Genomic DNA, 20439 nt, shown 5'->3' on the forward strand with positions numbered 1-20439 from the left:
ATGTCGAATCACGTAAATGTATATATATATATAAATATATATATATATAAAAGATATCGCATATTATAGAGACGCGCTTGATCGATGTTGAAACGATCAGAATCGTTAGAAATGTAGTTGAAGATTGGTAAAATTTTCAAGATTTTTTAATAGAAGGCCGAAATTCTATACGATTTGACATACATAATTAAGCGAAATGCTGATTATCATTATCACTTGAAACGCCCATGGCATGTTACGTGTATGCTTTTTCTTTTCTATATATATTTTTGTAAATACGCTTTGTTTCATTGGAAGGAATATTCTAATAAAAGTCCTCATTTATCCTTTTTCATAGATTATTTGCGTTTCGTTCCTCGTCTTAATAACTATCGCTTAATACTATGCCGTTGAAAGTCGTCAGACTCTCGTAAAGCCGGCAACTCGATATATCGTAAATATATGAAATACACAATTTTTCTTTTTATATTAAAATATTTTATACTCATTTCGTAGGTGCCATACAAGGCTGCGTACGTACTCCCGACATTAATGCGTGAACGTATATGAAATAAATTATTGCACTCTCTCATATACCTAATTTGGACTTGGCACCGGACATGATTACGCATGACACCGATCGATTCGTATATCTAATCGGAAATATAATACGCGTATTATGTTTAGTCAAACTTATGAATTCAAACTTCTGATCGGTTTACGATTATACTTTCGAATATCAAATTATACTTGATCTTGAGTGTCAATTCGGCACTCCAACAGAGAATATTCAAAACTCGTTACGCAGTCGTTGCTACCTAACGATCTAATGCTTAATTCTGTGAAAGCCGTAAATATCTTTCGTATTTTCTTTCTCCGTATAAAGGCCTCGTAATGTTATGTATGTATATATACATATGTATATATACGTGTACGTATTCCTACGACTATAAGAGATATTTCTGGAATATAAAATTTTTCCGTGGAATCGATATAATACCTAAAATATCGTACGACGATTTTTGACTAGTTTTAAAGAACCTTTACCTCGTATGGCATTGCTATCCATCGCAATGGATGTAGCAAAATGGTCATTTTGCTAAGTAATGTACATTCTATTCAAAAGTCTTCAGGAAGAAGAATAGGACTTTTGATTGCCAATATTTCATCGTGTTCACACTTTTACTAAATACCGTTACTTTTCATTCGTTATTGTATAATGTATATGTATGTATACGATTGTAAATCGCTACAATAGCCGTGTTCCGATATACGCACTGCCAGTACTGAAAATCTACGTAACGTATAACGTCAAGTATAAATTTTCAGTATTGACAATGCATATCGGAACACGGCTAATAATGATGACGTTGTGCTACTAACGTATTTTTTCTTCTAAAAAAGAACAAAAGGATAGAATCAGCCAATCAACTATGTGAGATTAGTACAAGCAAAGATTACACTTAATATAATTACGAAAATGAATGTGAACGCACATATCCGCATGCAATGTATGTATATGTACATACATACTCGTACGTGTATGCTGTAGTAACGGAGGTAGTAGTCTATTTGTAGCTCATAAAATTGATAAGGAGGCAAGTTTATGATCACAGAAAAGCTATATACATGTATCTATTTTATAGTGTTTTATCCGTACGAAATACGCGCATCTCGTCCTCTACACGAGAAAAAAGAACTTGCCCTGCAATTTATTCCAATTTTAATTTTTTGCGTTAGCTGCTAAGGGAAACTTGTTACATTAATAATCTCACCGCCGATGACATTTTTAGCAAATTGAAAAATATGATTAAACAAAACGCAAACACGAAATGAAATTCAATTAAAATTAATTTAAATTTTAAACTGAATATTATACAATAATATAATTGAAACGCACGAGAGTGACTCGCGAAACTCGTACGCGAAGGACACACGAAACAATTATAAAAGTTTGGGGTATGTGGCGCGATGATTAATTTACAATAGATTTCTCGCGTTATTCAGAGGGGATAACTTGTCAATTGTCAACTGTACAGTACAGTCTAACTTGAGAATACAATTTGCTCGGCGAAGAAATAGTGACTACAAACATGCATAGAGCTCATACGTTTTTTCTGTACACACACAAATCAAGACACGACATGTGCCGATTTCGAACCGCTATATATATGCAACGATTGCCTGATCAATATCCTGAGAGATTCGAAATTATATTTACAATTAATAGTTGCCGTGCAAAAAATATACATATGTGTATATCCGTTCGAACAAGATACATGCAATCATCGACGGCAACGCGTAGCTCGCAACTCGAGCTGTTCGCAAGCTCTCTCTACCTTGACTTTATATTATTGCAAGCGGCATGTTTCTAATTTGTACATAGAATAGGTATTACTATATCGCTCTACGCTATTGAAAGTATTAAAAAAAAAAAAGCTACATCTGTATATATACCCCGAAATAATTTTCTTTGCGCTAATGTCTAAGATATTAGAAATGGCCTAACTGATAACCATGCAAAATAGGAGTCACTCCACCAATGCGACTTTTTATCATTTTTTTTCTTTTATATAACATTCCTCGAGTTGCTCACATTAGTTGTTGCGAAAAGTCGATAGAAACCCGTAGGGTGTTTCGATAAATTATAGGTTTAATTATAATTATAATTAATTATGTAATACACCACAGCCGGCTCTAGCAACTCGTGTATAGCATATCGTGAAATAACACTATAACGAAATTAAGGGGTGCCCGTGACAATTTTCGCAATCTGTATTGCAATTCCTTTCATATTCCTTGTTAACACGTGATTCCAATTGCGATCGACAACAACTGATCGCGACAATCATTATTTGTCTCTCCATAGCTCCTTCCTTCTAGTTCCTTCAATAAATACCGGCATATTTACACACTGTTTATCGCATTGAAATCCTTATCGGTAGTTACCTCTCTAGATTCGTTTCGACACTTTCGATACAAACTGATTAAAGGCATCACTAATAACAATGCTCCGCTTAGCGCAATAAACAATCCCGCCAAGTAGAAGGACAGATCGTACGTGCCTGTGATATCGTACAGCCACCCTGAAAAAGAAATACTTTATTTTAAGAATTCCTTATTCGCTCAGCGTGCAGTTTAGTGTCCAGAAAAAGTGTGCGAGAGAAAATTTGCCAATATTCTGTCAGAATATATTACGTCCAGTTAATATTGATCAATTCAATTTTCTGTTATTGCAATGCTTGTAACTATATTTTACGTTAATCCGTGATGACGATACAGTTTCGGGCCATTGTCACGTAAGAAATTTTACCAGCTAGCGGAGGGCCCATGAGATTGGCAATTCCTTGAACGAGTAACAGAAGACCATAAGCGTTGGTGAATCTGTCCAAGGTGATCAGCTCAACAAGGATGATGCTGGTAAGACTGTAATTTGCTGCGATGAACAATCCAAAGGCACCAGAGATTGCACATAAAGTGTAATAGTCGTTGACAACTATTGGTATCAGAGCGGTAACGGTACCGCAGAGCGCCATGCACACTGCATACACGATAGATGCATTTACCCACGCCCTATCACCAGCCCAACCCAGAAGAATCTGTAAAAAAAGGTGTTCAGTTTTAACACTAACTTAAAAAACTACCAAACCGAAATGCCATTTATTTAGCTAAACATTTCCACCGCTGCTTACCTCGCCGCCCATATTAGCGATTCCAATCACCGAGATCAGAATAGACGCATCCGTCTCGCTAAATCCAACTTCGATCGCATTGTCCGTTAGGTAGACATAAGGCACATCGTACCACGTGTGCAAGAGAAAGTTGCTGACGGCGAACAGTAGAAACCTCGGATCGGCAAAGTACGAAAAGTCTAGCATGTCGACGATCAAGTCCCAAAATTCCCAGAGTCCAGCGTACCAAACGAGCTTCGTCTTGGCGATCGTAGTCATTGAATTTCTGTAGATATCCGGGCAGCTTGAAGCTCGCAAACGATATCGATTGATGTTGAGCATAGCACCTCTGTAAGTCAGGCTGTGCCTATGCATTCTGATATCCTTTAAATAGGCAGTGGGCAGCCTCCTCGGTTGTTCCAACGTGCTAGATCGCCTTAACGGAGTGTCGGAATTGATTTTCTTCAGCCACCATAAATATGCCGGTTCTACCGATTGATGATGATGATGATGATGATGATGATGATGATGCTGATGCTGATGCTGATGCTGATGCTGATGCTGATGCTGATGCTGCTGCTGATGCTGCTCGCCGCGCAAGTTATGGCCCTTGTCCTTGCCTTCAGTTAATGGACTAGGTGTAGTTATAAATCGAGCTGAAGGGCTACTCAGTTGATCATGCAGCGTCCCAGAATCGCTAAAACTCCTCGACGATATCAAAAGACTTGGATAGTTTTGCAGGAGCACGTTGTAAACGGTCTCAGTCTTATTCGTACTGAGCAGCTCTAGCACTTCCAGAGGTACTTTTTCTCCATTCTTGACGAAAGTAGGTAAATTCACTAAGCTAGAAAATAACTTCTCACCACTCTCCTCGTCGCATACATCCTGCGGCCGAAGATTCTCAATAATCATCGCGTTGGCTGATGCAAAACCTCTTTTAGAATCACCGTGAGGTGTTTGCGTGGTCGTGTTTGCGGAGCTGGTAGCGGAAAAGGAATCTGCGCTGGAACTCTGTATTTTAGATCTCTTCTTTTCTCGATTCTTTCTCCTCTCTTGAGTTTTCGCTTTTGCTCTAGTGGTAGTCCATTCGAGGTCCCGCATTAGACATCCACACACAGCGAGATTCGAAAACAATCCTGCCAGAATCAACGTGGTTCCTCTCCAGCCGTACTCCGCTAAAAGATTTTGTGTAACAGGCGCAAAGATAAAAGTCCCGATTCCGCTACCGCATACCGATAAACCGGTAGCAAAAGATCTCTTTTTGTCAAAGTAGTACGCCACGATTACCACCGCTGCGACGAAGCACAAGGACAAGCCAAAACCTGCTACAATGCCAAATGTGAAGATGAGTACTTCCATAGAGTTCGCATAGGAACTTACAACGAAACCGGCAGTTGCCAAGATGCTACCGGCTACAGATACTTTTCTACATCCATATCGATCGGTTAAGAAACTTGCCACCGGCCCCGACAACAATGGCATCGCCATAAAGAGACTACCTATCCACGCTGTCTTGGACTTGCCCTCGCCGAAATAATTAAGGAATTCGACATATATTACGCCAAAGGAGAAGGTAATGCCATCCGCGATCAAGTTTACCATAAAGGAGGCCGCTACGACGACCCAGCCCCAACCTCCGTCGGGAGGCCTAGCTTCGCAAAACTGTCCCAAACTGGAATTGTCCTCGGAACTGCTTGTGGTAGACGTGGAGATTGACGGACTTGGATGCGGTCTTTCTTCAGGTGAGTGGCGTAGCTGTTGCTTTTGAGACTCTTTGTTGAATTGCACGTGATGCTGCTGCTTGTCTTCCTTTGGAGACTTGCCGTTCACGAGTTTCTCAGTGCTCTTTTCGGTCAACGAATGGCTCTTGGACGACAGTCCAATTCTGGTAGGGGACCCGAAAATTGTACCCCTTTCATTGAAAACGCTCTTCAGTTTCTGCGGACTAGATGCATCCTCTCTGTAAAGGCTGTTGGGTCTCTTTGGTGAACTTTGCATATTTTGCGAATCATCTTTTAGCTCTTGACGAACTTCCCGACGTATCCTTGAGCCCGATTGCTCCATTCGTTTCAGGTCGTTCTCCACGAATCTTACTTCTTCTTCCTCCTCCTCCTCCGCCTCCTCCTCCTCCTCCTCTTCTTCCTCTTCTTCTTTCTTTTGTGCATTTTCCAATGACTCCGAGTTGTTTTGAAAGTCATTGACGTATTCTAATCCCCGAACCGAGCTCGAATCCATAATCGTCCCCTCGTGATTGTGATCACAATTACAATTGTTTTGATGGTTCGACATACATAAACCTCTATTGATAATTTCATCATCGCTCGTTTCGGAATACGATTGCCTCACGGTCGTATCATTCGTCCTTCGTTCGTCGAGTCGAATCTGGTTGTCTCCATCATTAAACTTGGTCCACTCGGCCATATTGAAGAAACAAAGAATGTGAGAGATATTCACTTTTCTTTCAAGATATCAAAATACTTGCGATCCAATTTTCCTCTCCGTGAAACTGATACCGTATACGATACGCACATATATATAGACACATACAAGCAATCACACGCGGTAACAAAAACTCGAGCAATTGTATTTTCGCAAGGAAATTTGGGCGGCCCCTTCTCCTCAAATCGAAACGATCGATTTAATAAAAATCTAATTTCGTCCTTGACTTAAACAACGGTAAACAAGGCCACTCGTAGAGCTGCCTGGTAAACTGACGACGCAACGGTAATAGGGATGCTGATGACCAGGTCGATGTAAGGTTATCTGGCGATTGATAGTCGGCACCCGGTCGACCATGCAATGGTCCACCACCATTGCAATTGCGACTCCGGATTCTCCAAGTCCAGGTAGCACTTTGATTACTTGGGACCACCTCCTCCTCCGCGAAACGTTCGTCAACCCAGGCACCCATGCGGCGAAACGTACTGCTTCGGTTCTAGTGTTGTATTCTACACAACAAGAAAAGCCAGTCATCTCCTTGTCAGCGATATATATGCATATATATATATATATATATATATACACGTCGCACTTAAATTCTCTAATTGATAGTTAAAAACGTCGCACTTAAATTCTCTAATTGATAGTTAAAATATAGATGAGTAGATAGATACAAGTAGATAAAGAGGATGGATATACGAAAGGATGAGAAGGGAGTACAGAAATGTGCGAGTAAATTTTCATCAATGAATCACGATTAAACTAAAAGGGATAACGGAAGCAGTATAACGCGCTTATATACCAATTGTAATAGCCACGTTTCTATGATATTTGTCAGAGTACGCTTTTTTTTCCTGAAAACGCAACTATCGCCAAGATACCTACTATCTATAGTTTTTTCGTTCAATCTACCGAATGATAATCGAATCAAACGATATATAGTATAATGATAAACAGCTCGGTTATATTTACTCGCTAAAGCAACATTCTCGAGCATTATTAGACGTTCCAAGTTCGATGTTTGGCAAAGACACTCGACAGTGTGACTCGCTTCTGCGGCATTTCGTAACCGGCCGAAGTAGCTCGAGTTAGAGTCAGCGATTATAAATGAAGCTCATTGTGTATGAGTTGCTATCAATTTAAGGATTTAACGGTGTCCACGATGATCACGCGTGTATCATACGATCTCTTTTCCTTCTTCTTTTATACCTTCTACCTAGGCTTCTTCATGCCAATTAGAATTTGTTTTCAAAGTTCGACTCATTCTTAGTATACCTAAGCAAAAATTTCAAGTGCGTGCGTAAGTATTAAAGGGTCAGTGTCGACCTGATGTAACGAGACACGACGCGACGTACACATGGCTTGTCGCTGTGCTGCGCCGCAATACTTGAAAAAGGTTTCATCTTTGGATGCATGAAAAATGTCCGAAAATGTCCAACTCTTTAGTGGTTTTTCAATTTATTATAGGTATCTAGATACATCATATTTCTCAATATTGCCAATTAAACTTTTTCTTTCTTTCTTTTTTAGTGAACTGTAGAGAAATCTTAATACTACACATTTCGGTAGTATTTAATTTAAACTCCATTTATACAATCATTCCTTTATTATTTAAATTTATAGAATTTTTCATTAGAAAATTATGAAAATCTAAAGATTATATATATTGTAATATAAGACCATCATGATCGAATACTCCATTTTATTACGAAATTGCATATTATTTTAGTCAAGAAACTTGAGTTTCAAAATTAAGTTTACTTACAAAATAATGCAGTCAATTAGACAATATATTTTATTAAATGTCTTCATGATGTTAACGCCCTTCGATAAACTTTCATATTACTGACCAATTAAATTAAATTAAAATACCAGTTAAATATGTTATAACTTGTTCTTTCTGCGTTTGTCAAAAGTAATTGTAGATTTAACGTTGACCTACATCTTGTCAAGTTACTTAACTCACAATCAGAGGAAGACGACCATTTAACTTTTTGCGTGAAACCTTAACACGCGAACGCGAATGCTGCGCACGGCGCGGCGCATAAATAGCCGAAATGTACTCAAGGTAGAAATTTACGCGCGAAAAGTGAGCAAAAGTGCCAAAAGGTAAACTACATTTTGAGATATATACAGATGTAAGAGACACGATACATTCCGATAATATGGCATATCATCAAGTATAAAGAAAAAACATACAATTGTAATTTTACTGAAAATTAATCTACATGTATAGAGAAATAACTTGTCAAAATAAATTAGGGTTTGAGAGATAGACTATATACCTATAGATTGAAAAATATTACAAATTGTAAAAGAATGTGTAAAACGCTAATGAAAATAAAACGTAAGATGATCATTTAGAAAGCAAGGCAGCTGTTTTGGCGTCGGGTTAAAAGAAATTTGATAAAATTGGTGTCCAATTTCGTGTTATACTACAATCACGCGATACGACTTATCGAACGGACTGGCGACATAAATATCTTACTTTGACGATAATTAGACCGCTTACTATTAGATTATTTCTTTTAAAAATTGTAAAACTCTCAGAGAGAGAGAGAGAGAGAGAGAATTTGAAACTCGTCTATTTGTTCCGTCGTTTCTATCGTTCGATCATACGTAGGGACGGAGAAATAGGCGCCTTTGGCCGAGAAAATTTTGCGCAATTTTGGCTTCGAGCCCATTGACGAGTAAATCAGGGTACGTTCACGGTCTAAATTCAACGCCACAGCGTTTGTATCGTTTACGCATTAATGGTAGGGCGTTGTCATTGATTCCATCGTAGTATGCGATCCGCGATATTTGCACTTACGTATATAGTTATACGCGCATTTAATTTACTGCAAATTGTTTGTCATAGTTTTAATATTACTATAATTTAATCGCAAAGTGGCGCAACACGACGTATACGCTCGTAAATCGCAAATAATTTTAAGAGTTATCGAATTCAGTGTAAGTACGTGAGGCTGAGAATGTATATCATATACCTCGCAAACGTGATTATAAAGACTCGATTATAAGAAATCGATTAATCAACGATTCGTAATGATTTGTCGTTGAAGCACGTGTAGTTAAATAGTAGCAGAAAGAGGAATGGCATTAAAAAAAAGGCATTTAACGCCTTTTGGCGTGCGCACTGTGAGATTTATCGATCAATGTTAACGAAATAATGCTCGCTAAATGAGAAAGTGACTGCAGTGTTCGTTATCAGCACTGAAGGAGAACGAATCATGAACGAACTTGGAATCATGTGTGTCGTGATAACGTGCGTGAACTCATTCACGCGCAGCATCGTGTTAAGCATCAGTAAGCGGCAGTAGCGCACTTCTCCCGCGTGCGCTTCTACAGCATCTTTTAGGAAACTGCTATAACGTGCCCGAGATTATTTTATATGTCATACACATAACTCATCTCATTTTACAGATATCCAAAAAGTACTCCAATTTTTGCCACGTACAGTACAACAGGTTTATATTCTTTGTAGTTAAACCGCTAGTATACTGCACTTGTACTTAAAATGAAACATATCTTGTGTGTGTGTGTGTGTGTGTGTGTGTGTACACACACACACATAAAATTTTACGAAAGCGAGATAGAAAGTTTTAGTGCGATCCAGTGCAGCGACAAAAAACAACCCTAATGAAACCTGTTTGACAAGATATTAAATTCGGAAGAGTGTAGTGTAACGCAACGAAATAAATATATGCATTCGTAGAAAGAAATGTATAGCATGTTGCTTGCAGCAGATAAATATCAAATAAAAAAATTTGTAAATTGATCAAACAATTTGTAATACACGTGACGGTTAATAAATTGTTTCAAATTGGCATGTGTTTTTTGCACGTTTATAATATAATATGTTTTTCAGCGAATACTGAAAAATTGACGCGCGGCTTATAAATACTATCGTATCTTCGTGCTTTCCATTATCTCGGACATTGTTACCGTTTATCGTATTCGTTGAAGACAACGTATCTCGCATATGTATTATACATATTAATTTCACGTTTCGCTTCAACGCCATACACACTTTTTAAATGTTATATCGCATTCTTATACACAATCTGTCTTTATATAGTGAAATGAATAACGTAAAGTAAATATTCGATCGCGTGCGATGGTAGTGTTAACCACGATAAAAACGATTTCTCAGCTTATGAGTTGAGAGGCTTTAAAGTCGTATTCTCTATGTGTAAGGCCGCTATTTGTACAATACGGCGTTTTTGTTATACAACAAATGTGTCCAGAACAGGACGGGTCCTCGGATCTCTCTATATCCTATAGCCAATCAACAGGGGCTTGAAAAGTTATTATAACGCGCGAAATACTTTAGAAGCTTCAACAACCGTCGACGAATTAAATTATTCACGTTAATTATTTACGATAACCTTTGACATTACCGATGTTTCTATTTATTTCTTGCTCGTAATTTCGATTCGAAATTAAGATCGGTTTTAATGTACGTAAGAGTGCTAAGAGAGTGGTCTTAAATACACGACTGTTATATATATATATATATATCATACACATGTGCATGTAGCATTTTGATACTATGACATCCGATGAGAAAAGTATATAAAATGAAATATAAAGTAAACTCTATAGGTAAAGAATTGACGAACCATGATAGATGGTACGATCGCTGTACACTCATTGCGTTATCCAAGTTGGTCAATTCTTGTATTGCGAAATGACAGTACGTTGAGATGAGTCCAAAAGCGTAAGAAACGTTTGTGCACTCTAATATCGAACTATAATATTGGAAGTGGCGCGGATCGCTCGCGCGCTACCGCTTGGCCTTTGCACGAGGTCGAACACCCGCGTTCACGAGACGGCAAAATCTCCAGGTCCCGCGAAATCTCATTGCTGAAGAATGAGAGAAGGGGAGGAGGAAAGAAAGGGAGGGGGGGAGAGAGAGAGAGAGAGAGAGAGAGAGAGAGAGAGAGAGAGAGAGAGAAAGAATGTACGCGTTGTCACGATCGTCGATGGCGACGAAGCCAATCATCCATACGCACGAGCGAATTATACGTTGACAAACGCGAACGAATGCGCGATTAAGCACGATTAAGCGCGATTAAGCGCGCATCTGTTCTTGGCCGACGCGATTAGCGATACGTTCGAGAAAAACGATCGTTGACGATGCGAATGTGAATCAACGATCCGTCATCGCGTCCGCGAAACAATGTCTTTCATCTCGAAACAAAGTTTTCCACGCACAGATATGAAAGTGCTCTCTCGGCTGCGAAAAGATCGCCCTTGCCGCACACGATCAGCATTGCGCGCGTCGCGCACAGAAAGATGACCGGGCTAATACTGATAGCTGGTACCCGTTCTCGCTGATACATATGATATGACCATTGGCTTCGAACGCGTTTCGTCGTGACGTCATGATATGTGCCGATCTTCCACGCACCGCGACGCAGTGATGAGGGTTTACTCCGCACGATATGCTATTTTACACGATAATTACCGAAAAAAGAAACAAAAATACGTTTCGTCGGTTGATGATTAATTCAATATCTTTCGATCACGCACTATCTACAAAGATTTAAAGTTTTGTCTCTTTATCGACTAATATAATTTTGCATCGAGATAATTACGAATCGCATAAGACGACGCTAATTGAGAAAGCCGAACAAAGCCGACAATTGAATAGAAGGCTGCAAGGGTCTATAATAGTTATCGCACAAAGAGGATACCCCGCAGTCTTCTCTTACAACAATGTACAGGTTGACTACCGATGTGTTTGTTATTTGCATTCGTTTCTTACAAATCTAACGATAATTCACATAACGAATGAAAACGAGCACGCAAGATGCACCATCTTTAAAACGGTTAGGTTTCCGGACTAACAACGTGGCAAATAATTTCCATGTATACAAGGTGTCTCGAGAGAGAAAGTTTTTTCCCAAGCAGTTACAGTTTTTTAAGTATTAAGGTTAAAAATTGACTAATTAAATATATTACAATTAAGGGTATCGATGCCTCATGGATATGCAGGCAGCCGTTTAGCTCTTAACTGTAATTAATCAATTTTAAATCTTAATTTATGTCTCAAAAATTACTGCTTGGAATATACCGTTTTTCATTTCAAGCAGTAGTTTTTAAGACGTAAAGTTTTAAAATTGATCAATTACAGATTACGGTTAAATGGCTGTTTGTTCGTGACCCATATAGAATCGTCAGTATAGTTACAACGAAACCAACACTTATTGTTAGTCAACGCTACGACTGTCAACTGACGACGGCCAAGGTTCGATCAGCCAGTATTGGGCCATGACTATTGGCAAACGACTGGCTAATATGACTGGGCCAGTACTATCTACCAGCGCTGGGCTAATTGTAAAATCCCATATGGGGAGTCGTCATACGCCTCCATCAACACTATATCGATGCGCGATTCAGGGACAGGCAACGTACCATTCAATTGTAATCTATAATTGGCTAATTTTAAACCTTTATAACTAACTCAAAAACTATTGCTCGGAATACTAAAACAGCAAATACTTAAAAAAATTTTTTTTTTTCGACCACTTTCTTGCTCTAATATTTCCCTGATGAAAATAAAAATCAGGGCATAAGTCGAATGTAATGGGAGAGTAACAGAAGCGTAAATTAACTTCTAGTAGGTGAAAATTGATGAAATTAACTTTTAGAAGGCGAAAATTGAAACATCAAAATGTAAAAGAAGCGTAAACGCATTCGTTTACGCTTCTGTTACTCTCCCATTACATCCGATTTACGCTCCGATTTTTATTTTCATCAGGTTTTCGTTTGATTGGCAAATTTCGGGACATCCTGTATAAAGCTTATCACACGAATTGTACAGTTGTACAGATAAGAAACAATTTTCTTCTCTCACTTATATACCTAACATCTCACTCTATGTTTTAAATTACAATAATACGTACACCCTACTCAATTAAGCATTTGTTATTATTATTTAGCACGTCGAGCTGAAATTCCTTTTCCTTTTCGTTCAAACTTATAATCGAGCGATTGTAAAATTATATAATCGTCGCATTATATAACAATGGATTATTTTCTAAGTACATATGAAGCAAGTTATCTTTATTATTTTCTCTGCCATATTCTTATATAGATATTGATAGACATTATTTTCTTATACGATATCAAAGTCATATCGTAAAAGACCTTCTCACGACAAAATTGCATTCTCGATACGGAGAAGATAATAAAAGTAGATTCAGACTTGGAACTAGTCAAAGATAAGCGTAATAGCATTGAATATATCTTATCTTTGTACCTGCTTTTCATCAGAAAATGATGATACAGTGATTGCTCCGTGAGAATCAATTGTTTCTTGTTCATTTTATATATAATATATATTTTTTTCATGATACATATATATATGCATATACATACATGTGTGTGTGTGTGTGTGTGTGTGTGTGTAAAAAAGCTAAGTATGTATGTACATACATAAACAGAATAACATGCATCGATATACAATATATGCTCGTCATAATTCGTCGAAAGACGAAAAATAACGACATCACGTATCGGGAAAATCCCGTGTAATTGAAAAGTAAATTATAAATACTGCGATATTGGTATTCCGCTCATTTAAATCGCATTATCGTAAAATTCTTTAAGACCGCACAAACCTGGGAAATTTCCAAAGGACATGGATTTCTAGGTAAAACATTTGGCGAGGCAAAAGAAACAAACAGAATAATTATCACGGGACCGGCATATATATGATATGTATGTATATATATATATATATATACACACACACACACACACACACACACACATATGTATAAGACGAGCGTAACTTCCCTCAAATGAATTACCAGCCAAGTCATTTAACTAAATTCTATTCAACGCAAGATCAAATTTATTCATCGAATCTCGTAATTTTCCAATAAATTGACGTACACTGAAAAAAATGCATGTAATTTTACATGGAAACTACATGTTTATGACCGGAAAATTACCTAAATATAATTGGAAATTTACAATTTCCAGTAAATTTCCATGTAAAATGACATGCATTCTTTTCAGCAGTCTTTCAGTTTTATTATTATTTAGATTATTTTTTTAATTAACATGCACGTTAAACGCTGCAATATCCAGATTCAATGGGAAGGAATAATGTATACGCGCGCGTTACAATAACGCTACACACATCAGGATCACTCGACGCGCATGCACGTGTGCTTTGCTTTATTATACATATCTAGGTACATATTATTTTATAGATATATAATTGCTACTTGTCAAATGCAGTATCCACGCATTTTTCCGCCATTTAGATTCACCTGGCTGAAAATAAACAATCTATTAAAAATGTATTACGCTGTTTAAATTCAAAATAGTACATTTTTTAGGAAAATAGTTTTTTCCGAAAACGGCGAGTGCACATTTAATCTTTAATGCAAGTCTGTCGCATAAAATAAAGATCAATATGTATATATATATATATATATATATATATAAAAGGTAATTCGAGGGAAGATGCCACAAGGACGAAGACGCTACTTTGATTATAATTTTTTTTATAGAACATGCGTTGGCCGTACTAACTGTGCAAAAGTGTGTGGTAAACAATTGCGCAGTTATCGGCAGAGATAAACATGTTCATGCCAAAGTCGATTGGTAAAGATTGGTAAAGATACAAAATACAAAAAGGTAGGTCGTGAAACATGCTCTTTGTAATATTTGGTACGCTATTAGCTAAGATCTGTATTTCGATGCTTACGGTTTCAATCAGTGTTCCCTAGAGGTCATATGGATGTTATAGATTATAATTTGCAATATTGTTATATGCGTAAAAATTGCAATTGAATATTCCTCTTACGCTTCGGGATAAGATGACAGTAAATACAAACACAATTGTTATGAATTACAATTTTAGATGCTTTATATAATTCGAAATATTTTAAGTTAATGAAATGCTGTTTAAACGAATGAAAGTATATCCAACTTACTTCCTAATTTGTTCTCTTTCATATTTTGTTAATTTATATTTGATCATACCCCTTTATGTGTTTTTGTAGCTTAAACTCTTGATTATAGACTATAAATAATAAGTAAAATATGCAAGTTTATATAGCATTACATTATTTAATTGTTTGTGACATTTTTTCCCATAGGAGGTGAGACATCTTATCCGGGAAGATGTCACATTTGCAGGGTATATGACATATTAATTTTTTCTAATATAATATGGAACATCAAAAGTTTAACTCATTCATTTGTATGAATAAAGAAAGGTGCTAGAATATAAATAATATTTTTTTCGTTCATTAATTCAATAACATTAAGGAGTTATTCAAGAATAAAGGCTTAAGTGTGGCGTCTTCCCCCTAATGATTTTACCCAAGAATAAATACGCTAATAATTTATTAAAAGTTGCGATACGAACGTTGGAATTTATTTAATCTTCAAGTCTATAAGTAGGAGAATCATTAAATTGAAACGGATACATACAGTTATTTACGCTTACGATATAATCTCGTATATATAAGTATACGGAACGCGCGAGGATGAGATATTGCACCAGTAGAATCTGTACATACATATACGCAAATTCTACGCTCACTTGTATTTGACAATAATATATACAATCAAATGCCTTTTAATATCGAATACATGTACATACATACATACATACATATAAATATAATGTATCCTCGTACGTGCGTACGCGTATGCCTGGGTAAAGCATCGGAATGCAAATTGCACGGGACTATAATAGGAGTCATCATTAAATAGACCATTTCAACTGTCAAACATAAGAAATACACGTTAATAGTATTTGTAAGTAAACTTACATTTTAAATTTTATGCAATTCTGAGCGTCTTTGATTTTATTTTCTTTGCAACTTTCGTAAGTAACTCCTAATACTGTTTTTTTGTGTTAATACTAAACGTAAACGATAAAAACTTTCCCATAATAAAATTTGTATATAGTTTAGATGTGTAGTTGATCGCCTCATCCTTATTAACGTGTCGTGAGAGCGAAATGTTAAACATTAGGATTTGTCAATGAACGAAATATACGTTTGCTATATACCTTTAAAACTAATAGCCAAGCATATTATACACGCATACAGGTTATTTTGTATATTATACAAATTATAACAAAAATTAGATATACCTTCGAATTTTCGAGCGAAAACAAACGACTGCCATCGCGTTTGCTCGCGTAACACTAGCGCACAACTATTAGAATGTAGATAGACTATAGTCTTCAGTATACACCCCCACACACACACGGAAAACAATTGATACGCTTGACAATTGATTCTAGCGTGCGTGTACCGAGAGAGAGAGAGAGAGAGAGAGAGAGAGAGAGAGAGAGAGAGAGAGAGAAGAGAGAGGTAAATAACATTTAATATCGTGGATCAGCTGGTCGCGTTACCATAACCGCAACGGCTGTTATTGATCCGCAGCCGCAGCCGCAGCGCGCCGAGCGCAGAGGAAGGTGTTCCGTACGCACGGCATGGGCACATTGGTGCACATACATATATTTTCTCTACCTCAACGCTACGATTGGTAATAAAGCGTCGCCACTCACCGATGCTCGAGTTCTCTCTGCTTCTTGGAACCGATGCTAAAAAACCGGGGTGAGCTGCATGATATACGCGCGAGAAAAATAATTCGCTGCTGTTGTGTGCCAGTCGACACTGTCGCGCCGAGGAAGTTGCTCGGGTCGTGTGCGAGAGATTAATCCGATCCGAAGGAGAGTGCTCGAGATAATTAACCCGCCCGAGATGGTACAAAAGCGATCGCGACGAATTCGGCGCGCGATCTTTCGATTCGAGTCGATTAAAGCCGAGAGAGCACGGACGGCACGCACTAGAGAAACTAATACCTCTGCCCCTCTTGACTTGCGTCGCGGGTCGCGGTATCGCTTTTGTTGGCTTTTGCGGCGCGGCGGCAAGCGGCACGAGCCAAGCAGCCAAGGGTGAATTTTAACCGATCGACTGCGCGCGCATCGCGCGCCTCACGGCGCACCAAGTATCGCGCATCAACTATTCTCGCCCGCGCCGCGCGCGCTCTCTCCCGTCTCCTGTTCTTTTCGCCACCCTCTTTTCTCTTCTCTTATTCTCTATCACGCGAACCTTTTATTCATCTCATTACTCTCAATCCGCCTTGCGGATACTCAATTTCGCTTTCCAACCATTTCCCTGCGATCATTCGCGCGATATAATCTTTTTACGACACAAAGGTTAATATTCGTTTACCAACAAATATGGGTCTGTTTTCTGTAGCTCGTACAGCCAGTATACGACGCTGTTGGAACTTAAAATGAAAAGTATACTTGACGTTTGCTGAAAGCGAGAAAAAAAAACAAACCTAATGTCGAAATTGTAATTCACTTTTCAATCATTTTTTTATGTCATTTTGTTGACGTTATCGTGACTTGTTGTTCTGCTCGGGTTGCCAAAATTGGCAACGAGATCAAGTATGCAGTCTCATTATAATTCAACTGTAATGAAACAATCGCGAGATAAACGACTGTTACAAATAGGGGTACATTTACGAAATTATACGACAAAATCTGAAATGACATCGTTAAATTAAAAAATACATAAATTTAATCACTTTTATTGATTTTATGTTTCTATTAGAACTTTTTGCTTTTTGTTTTATGCATTTGGTTTTATCCTGAGAAAGAAAATCCTTCACTTCGTGAAGTCAAAATGTTCATATTAATTTGTTATAATTTTATTCCTTTATATCAAAATAAATTAACTTTTACTTTCTTAGTCTTCTTAACCCATTAAGGTCCATGTCCAATTCAGCAAGAGCCAAAAAATAACAATCAGAAATAGAACTGGATACTAAAGAAAATATTTATATAAAAAGTACATTGCAAAAATCAATTTTGCAATTAATTGTTATAAATAAATAAATAAATAAAAGTTATAGAAAAAAATTAATTACTAAAGGAAAATGTAAAACTTTCTCTTATATATAAATCGTTTATATATATATATTTATTATATTTATATATCCACATAGATCCGAATTTACATTTTGTGTTTACATTTATTTCATCATAATAATTGACATTGTTTCGGATCTCTCAGAAATCATAGCTGCACTTATAGACTTTGTATTTCTTATGTTTATTTATATTTTATTGTAATTTATCATATACTTTCTTAAGTATATTATCATATTACATGATTTATTTTATATTTTAATCACTTTCATCGATTTTTTACAATTCATATTAATTTACTATTCTTTATTCATTCATTTAGAATAAATTAATTTTTTAATTTTTTTAATTGGAATGCTTTATTGAGCATCGTCTTTTCTTACAAGTGTATCGAGTCTGACTAATTATTAATATGTCATAATTATATATGTATATATTCGGAGCAAATGCAAAGAGAACAGTCTATCTGTCACTGCAGGGTTGGCAGTAACGCGTTACTTATAACGCCGTTACTTTGTTGATCGTTACCTTGTTATAATAACGATTTGATAATGACATTGTGAATTTTTTATGACGGTAATGGCAATATCAGAGTTAGAAAAATCAATCGTTACTTGTAACGGATTGAAAAAGTAATTCGTTGTTGAAAAAAATAACTCCTTTTTCCATTAATTTGTAACGCGTTACTTTTTCACTCGCGTTACTTGTAACGAGTAACGTTACCCGTTGTTACTCGTTACAATTATTACTTTTTTTTAGTAAGTAACGCGTAATGATGACAAATTACTTTTCAAAGTGACTTTTTTTAACCTTAGCACAACCTTAGCGTTTAGTTAGTTAGCGTTATAATCGGCATAAAAACATTGCAACATCGTCATCAAATTATTTATTATAGAAAATAACGATAAACTAACTGAAAAGTAACGTTTGCCAACCCTGTCTGTCACAGTGAATTTCTCGTGCGACGTGATTTCCAGCTAGCATCATCATCGAAGATAATCTTACGTAAGATAATCTTATAAGATAACCTTACATAAACGCGAGCGACTAATGCGATGAATTTATCGTGCGATATTGAAGAATTATTTAACAAGAAAGACCCATCAACTACTAGACGCTGCGATCCCAGCAAGTGATGTATCGTTGGAAAGCATTCACCGAGGTGCAGATCACTCGCAGATATACATAAATCGTTGAGCTTCCCGAACGAATCCCGATATGACATACATACGGTGTGTGCACGTTAAACCATGGCAATAGCTAATATAGGTGAGCGGTTTACCCCCAAAGAGTCACTTAGAAAGTGCACTAAACGATCAATCAACGTTCTAGTGGCTGAAAATGATTTAATTCGATTCTTCATATTATTCTGCGGAAAAACATCTGTATACACTTAATTTTTTTTATGTGGTCATTGAATAGTTATAAACAGTTTAAAAAAAATCTAAACTTCGAATAAAAATTCCGAAAAAATTCCGTAGTAGTCATTTTTTAAGTTTAGACATTTTTTATTTCAAAATCTATTGATTTAAACAAAAAATTCTCAGAGACAAAAAGTGTCCATTTTGATCCAATTAAGCTTACGGAATTTTTTCGGAATTTTTATTCGAAGTTTAGATTTTTTTTAACAAAAAATGGTTTGCTATTCTCAACGACCACATAAAAAAATAAAATATACAGGGTGTTTGATAAGTAACAATAAATCTTTCGCCCGGGGACAGAATGGACTAAACTGAAAAGATAAGTCCTCTACTATTTTGCAATTTTCGCAATAGTTAATAAGATATTAATTGCTAAAAATTACCGAAAATTGGTCTTTAATAATTTTTTACTCAAATACTATCAACTTTACAGAAAAACTGTAAGAGATAAAAATTGTTCATTTTCTTCTCATAAAGTATTGAGAATTTTTTCAGAATTTTTTAATACCGTATTTTCTCATGTTGGTAAAATTAAGAAAATAGTAGTATTAAAAAGTTGATAAAAAATTCTGAAAAAATTCTTAAACAATTTTGTCTCTAAACAATTTTTGTCTCTTGCAGTTTTTCTGTAAAGTTGATAGTATTTGAATAAAAAATTATTGAAAACCAATTTTTAGTAATTAATATCTTGTTTACTACTGCGAAAATTGTAAAATGGACTTTTCTTGTAAAGGACTTCTTTTCAGTTTAGTCCATTCTACTCCTGTGCGAAAGATTTATCGTTACTTATTATCAAACACCCTGTATATAAATGTTTTTCCGCAAAATAATACGAGGAATCGAATTAAATCATTTTCAGCCACTAGAACGTCGGTTTCAGTGAACTGAAAACGAAGATAAAACGCTCGCCTAATAAGTTGATTCCTAAGCACAACCCTTGTCATATTACCCGTGCAGGTTAGATCCGGAAGTCATGCTCTGCCACTGATGAGACTCCGCAATGTCA

At 36.5% G+C, this 20439-nt stretch overlaps 1 protein-coding gene across 2 annotated transcripts; it reads right to left on the reverse strand.

Annotated features, from left to right (window-relative positions):
* Window positions 1-1381: 1381 nt before the first annotated feature.
* On the reverse strand, window positions 1382-16989 carry LOC108770694 (uncharacterized). Of its 2 annotated transcripts, none has more exons than XM_018522377.1 (4): window positions 16639-16989; window positions 3672-6598; window positions 3293-3578; window positions 1382-3065 (listed from the first exon to the last, which is right to left on the reverse strand). In XM_018522377.1, the coding sequence occupies exons 2-4, from the start codon at window positions 6069-6071 to the stop codon at window positions 2887-2889; spliced, it is 2865 nt and encodes a 954-aa protein (XP_018377879.1). In that variant the 5' UTR covers window positions 6072-6598; window positions 16639-16989; the 3' UTR covers window positions 1382-2886. The 2 variants fall into 2 exon arrangements, with proteins under 2 accessions (XP_018377879.1, XP_018377880.1); XM_018522378.1 differs by lacking the exon at window positions 16639-16989 and adding an exon at window positions 10712-11004.
* Between the last annotated feature and the right edge of the window lie 3450 nt (window positions 16990-20439).

Source organism: Trachymyrmex cornetzi, unplaced genomic scaffold (assembly GCF_001594075.2).
Source record: "Trachymyrmex cornetzi isolate Tcor2-1 unplaced genomic scaffold, Tcor1.1 scaffold1307, whole genome shotgun sequence".
NCBI classification, from domain to species: domain Eukaryota; kingdom Metazoa; phylum Arthropoda; class Insecta; order Hymenoptera; family Formicidae; genus Trachymyrmex; species Trachymyrmex cornetzi.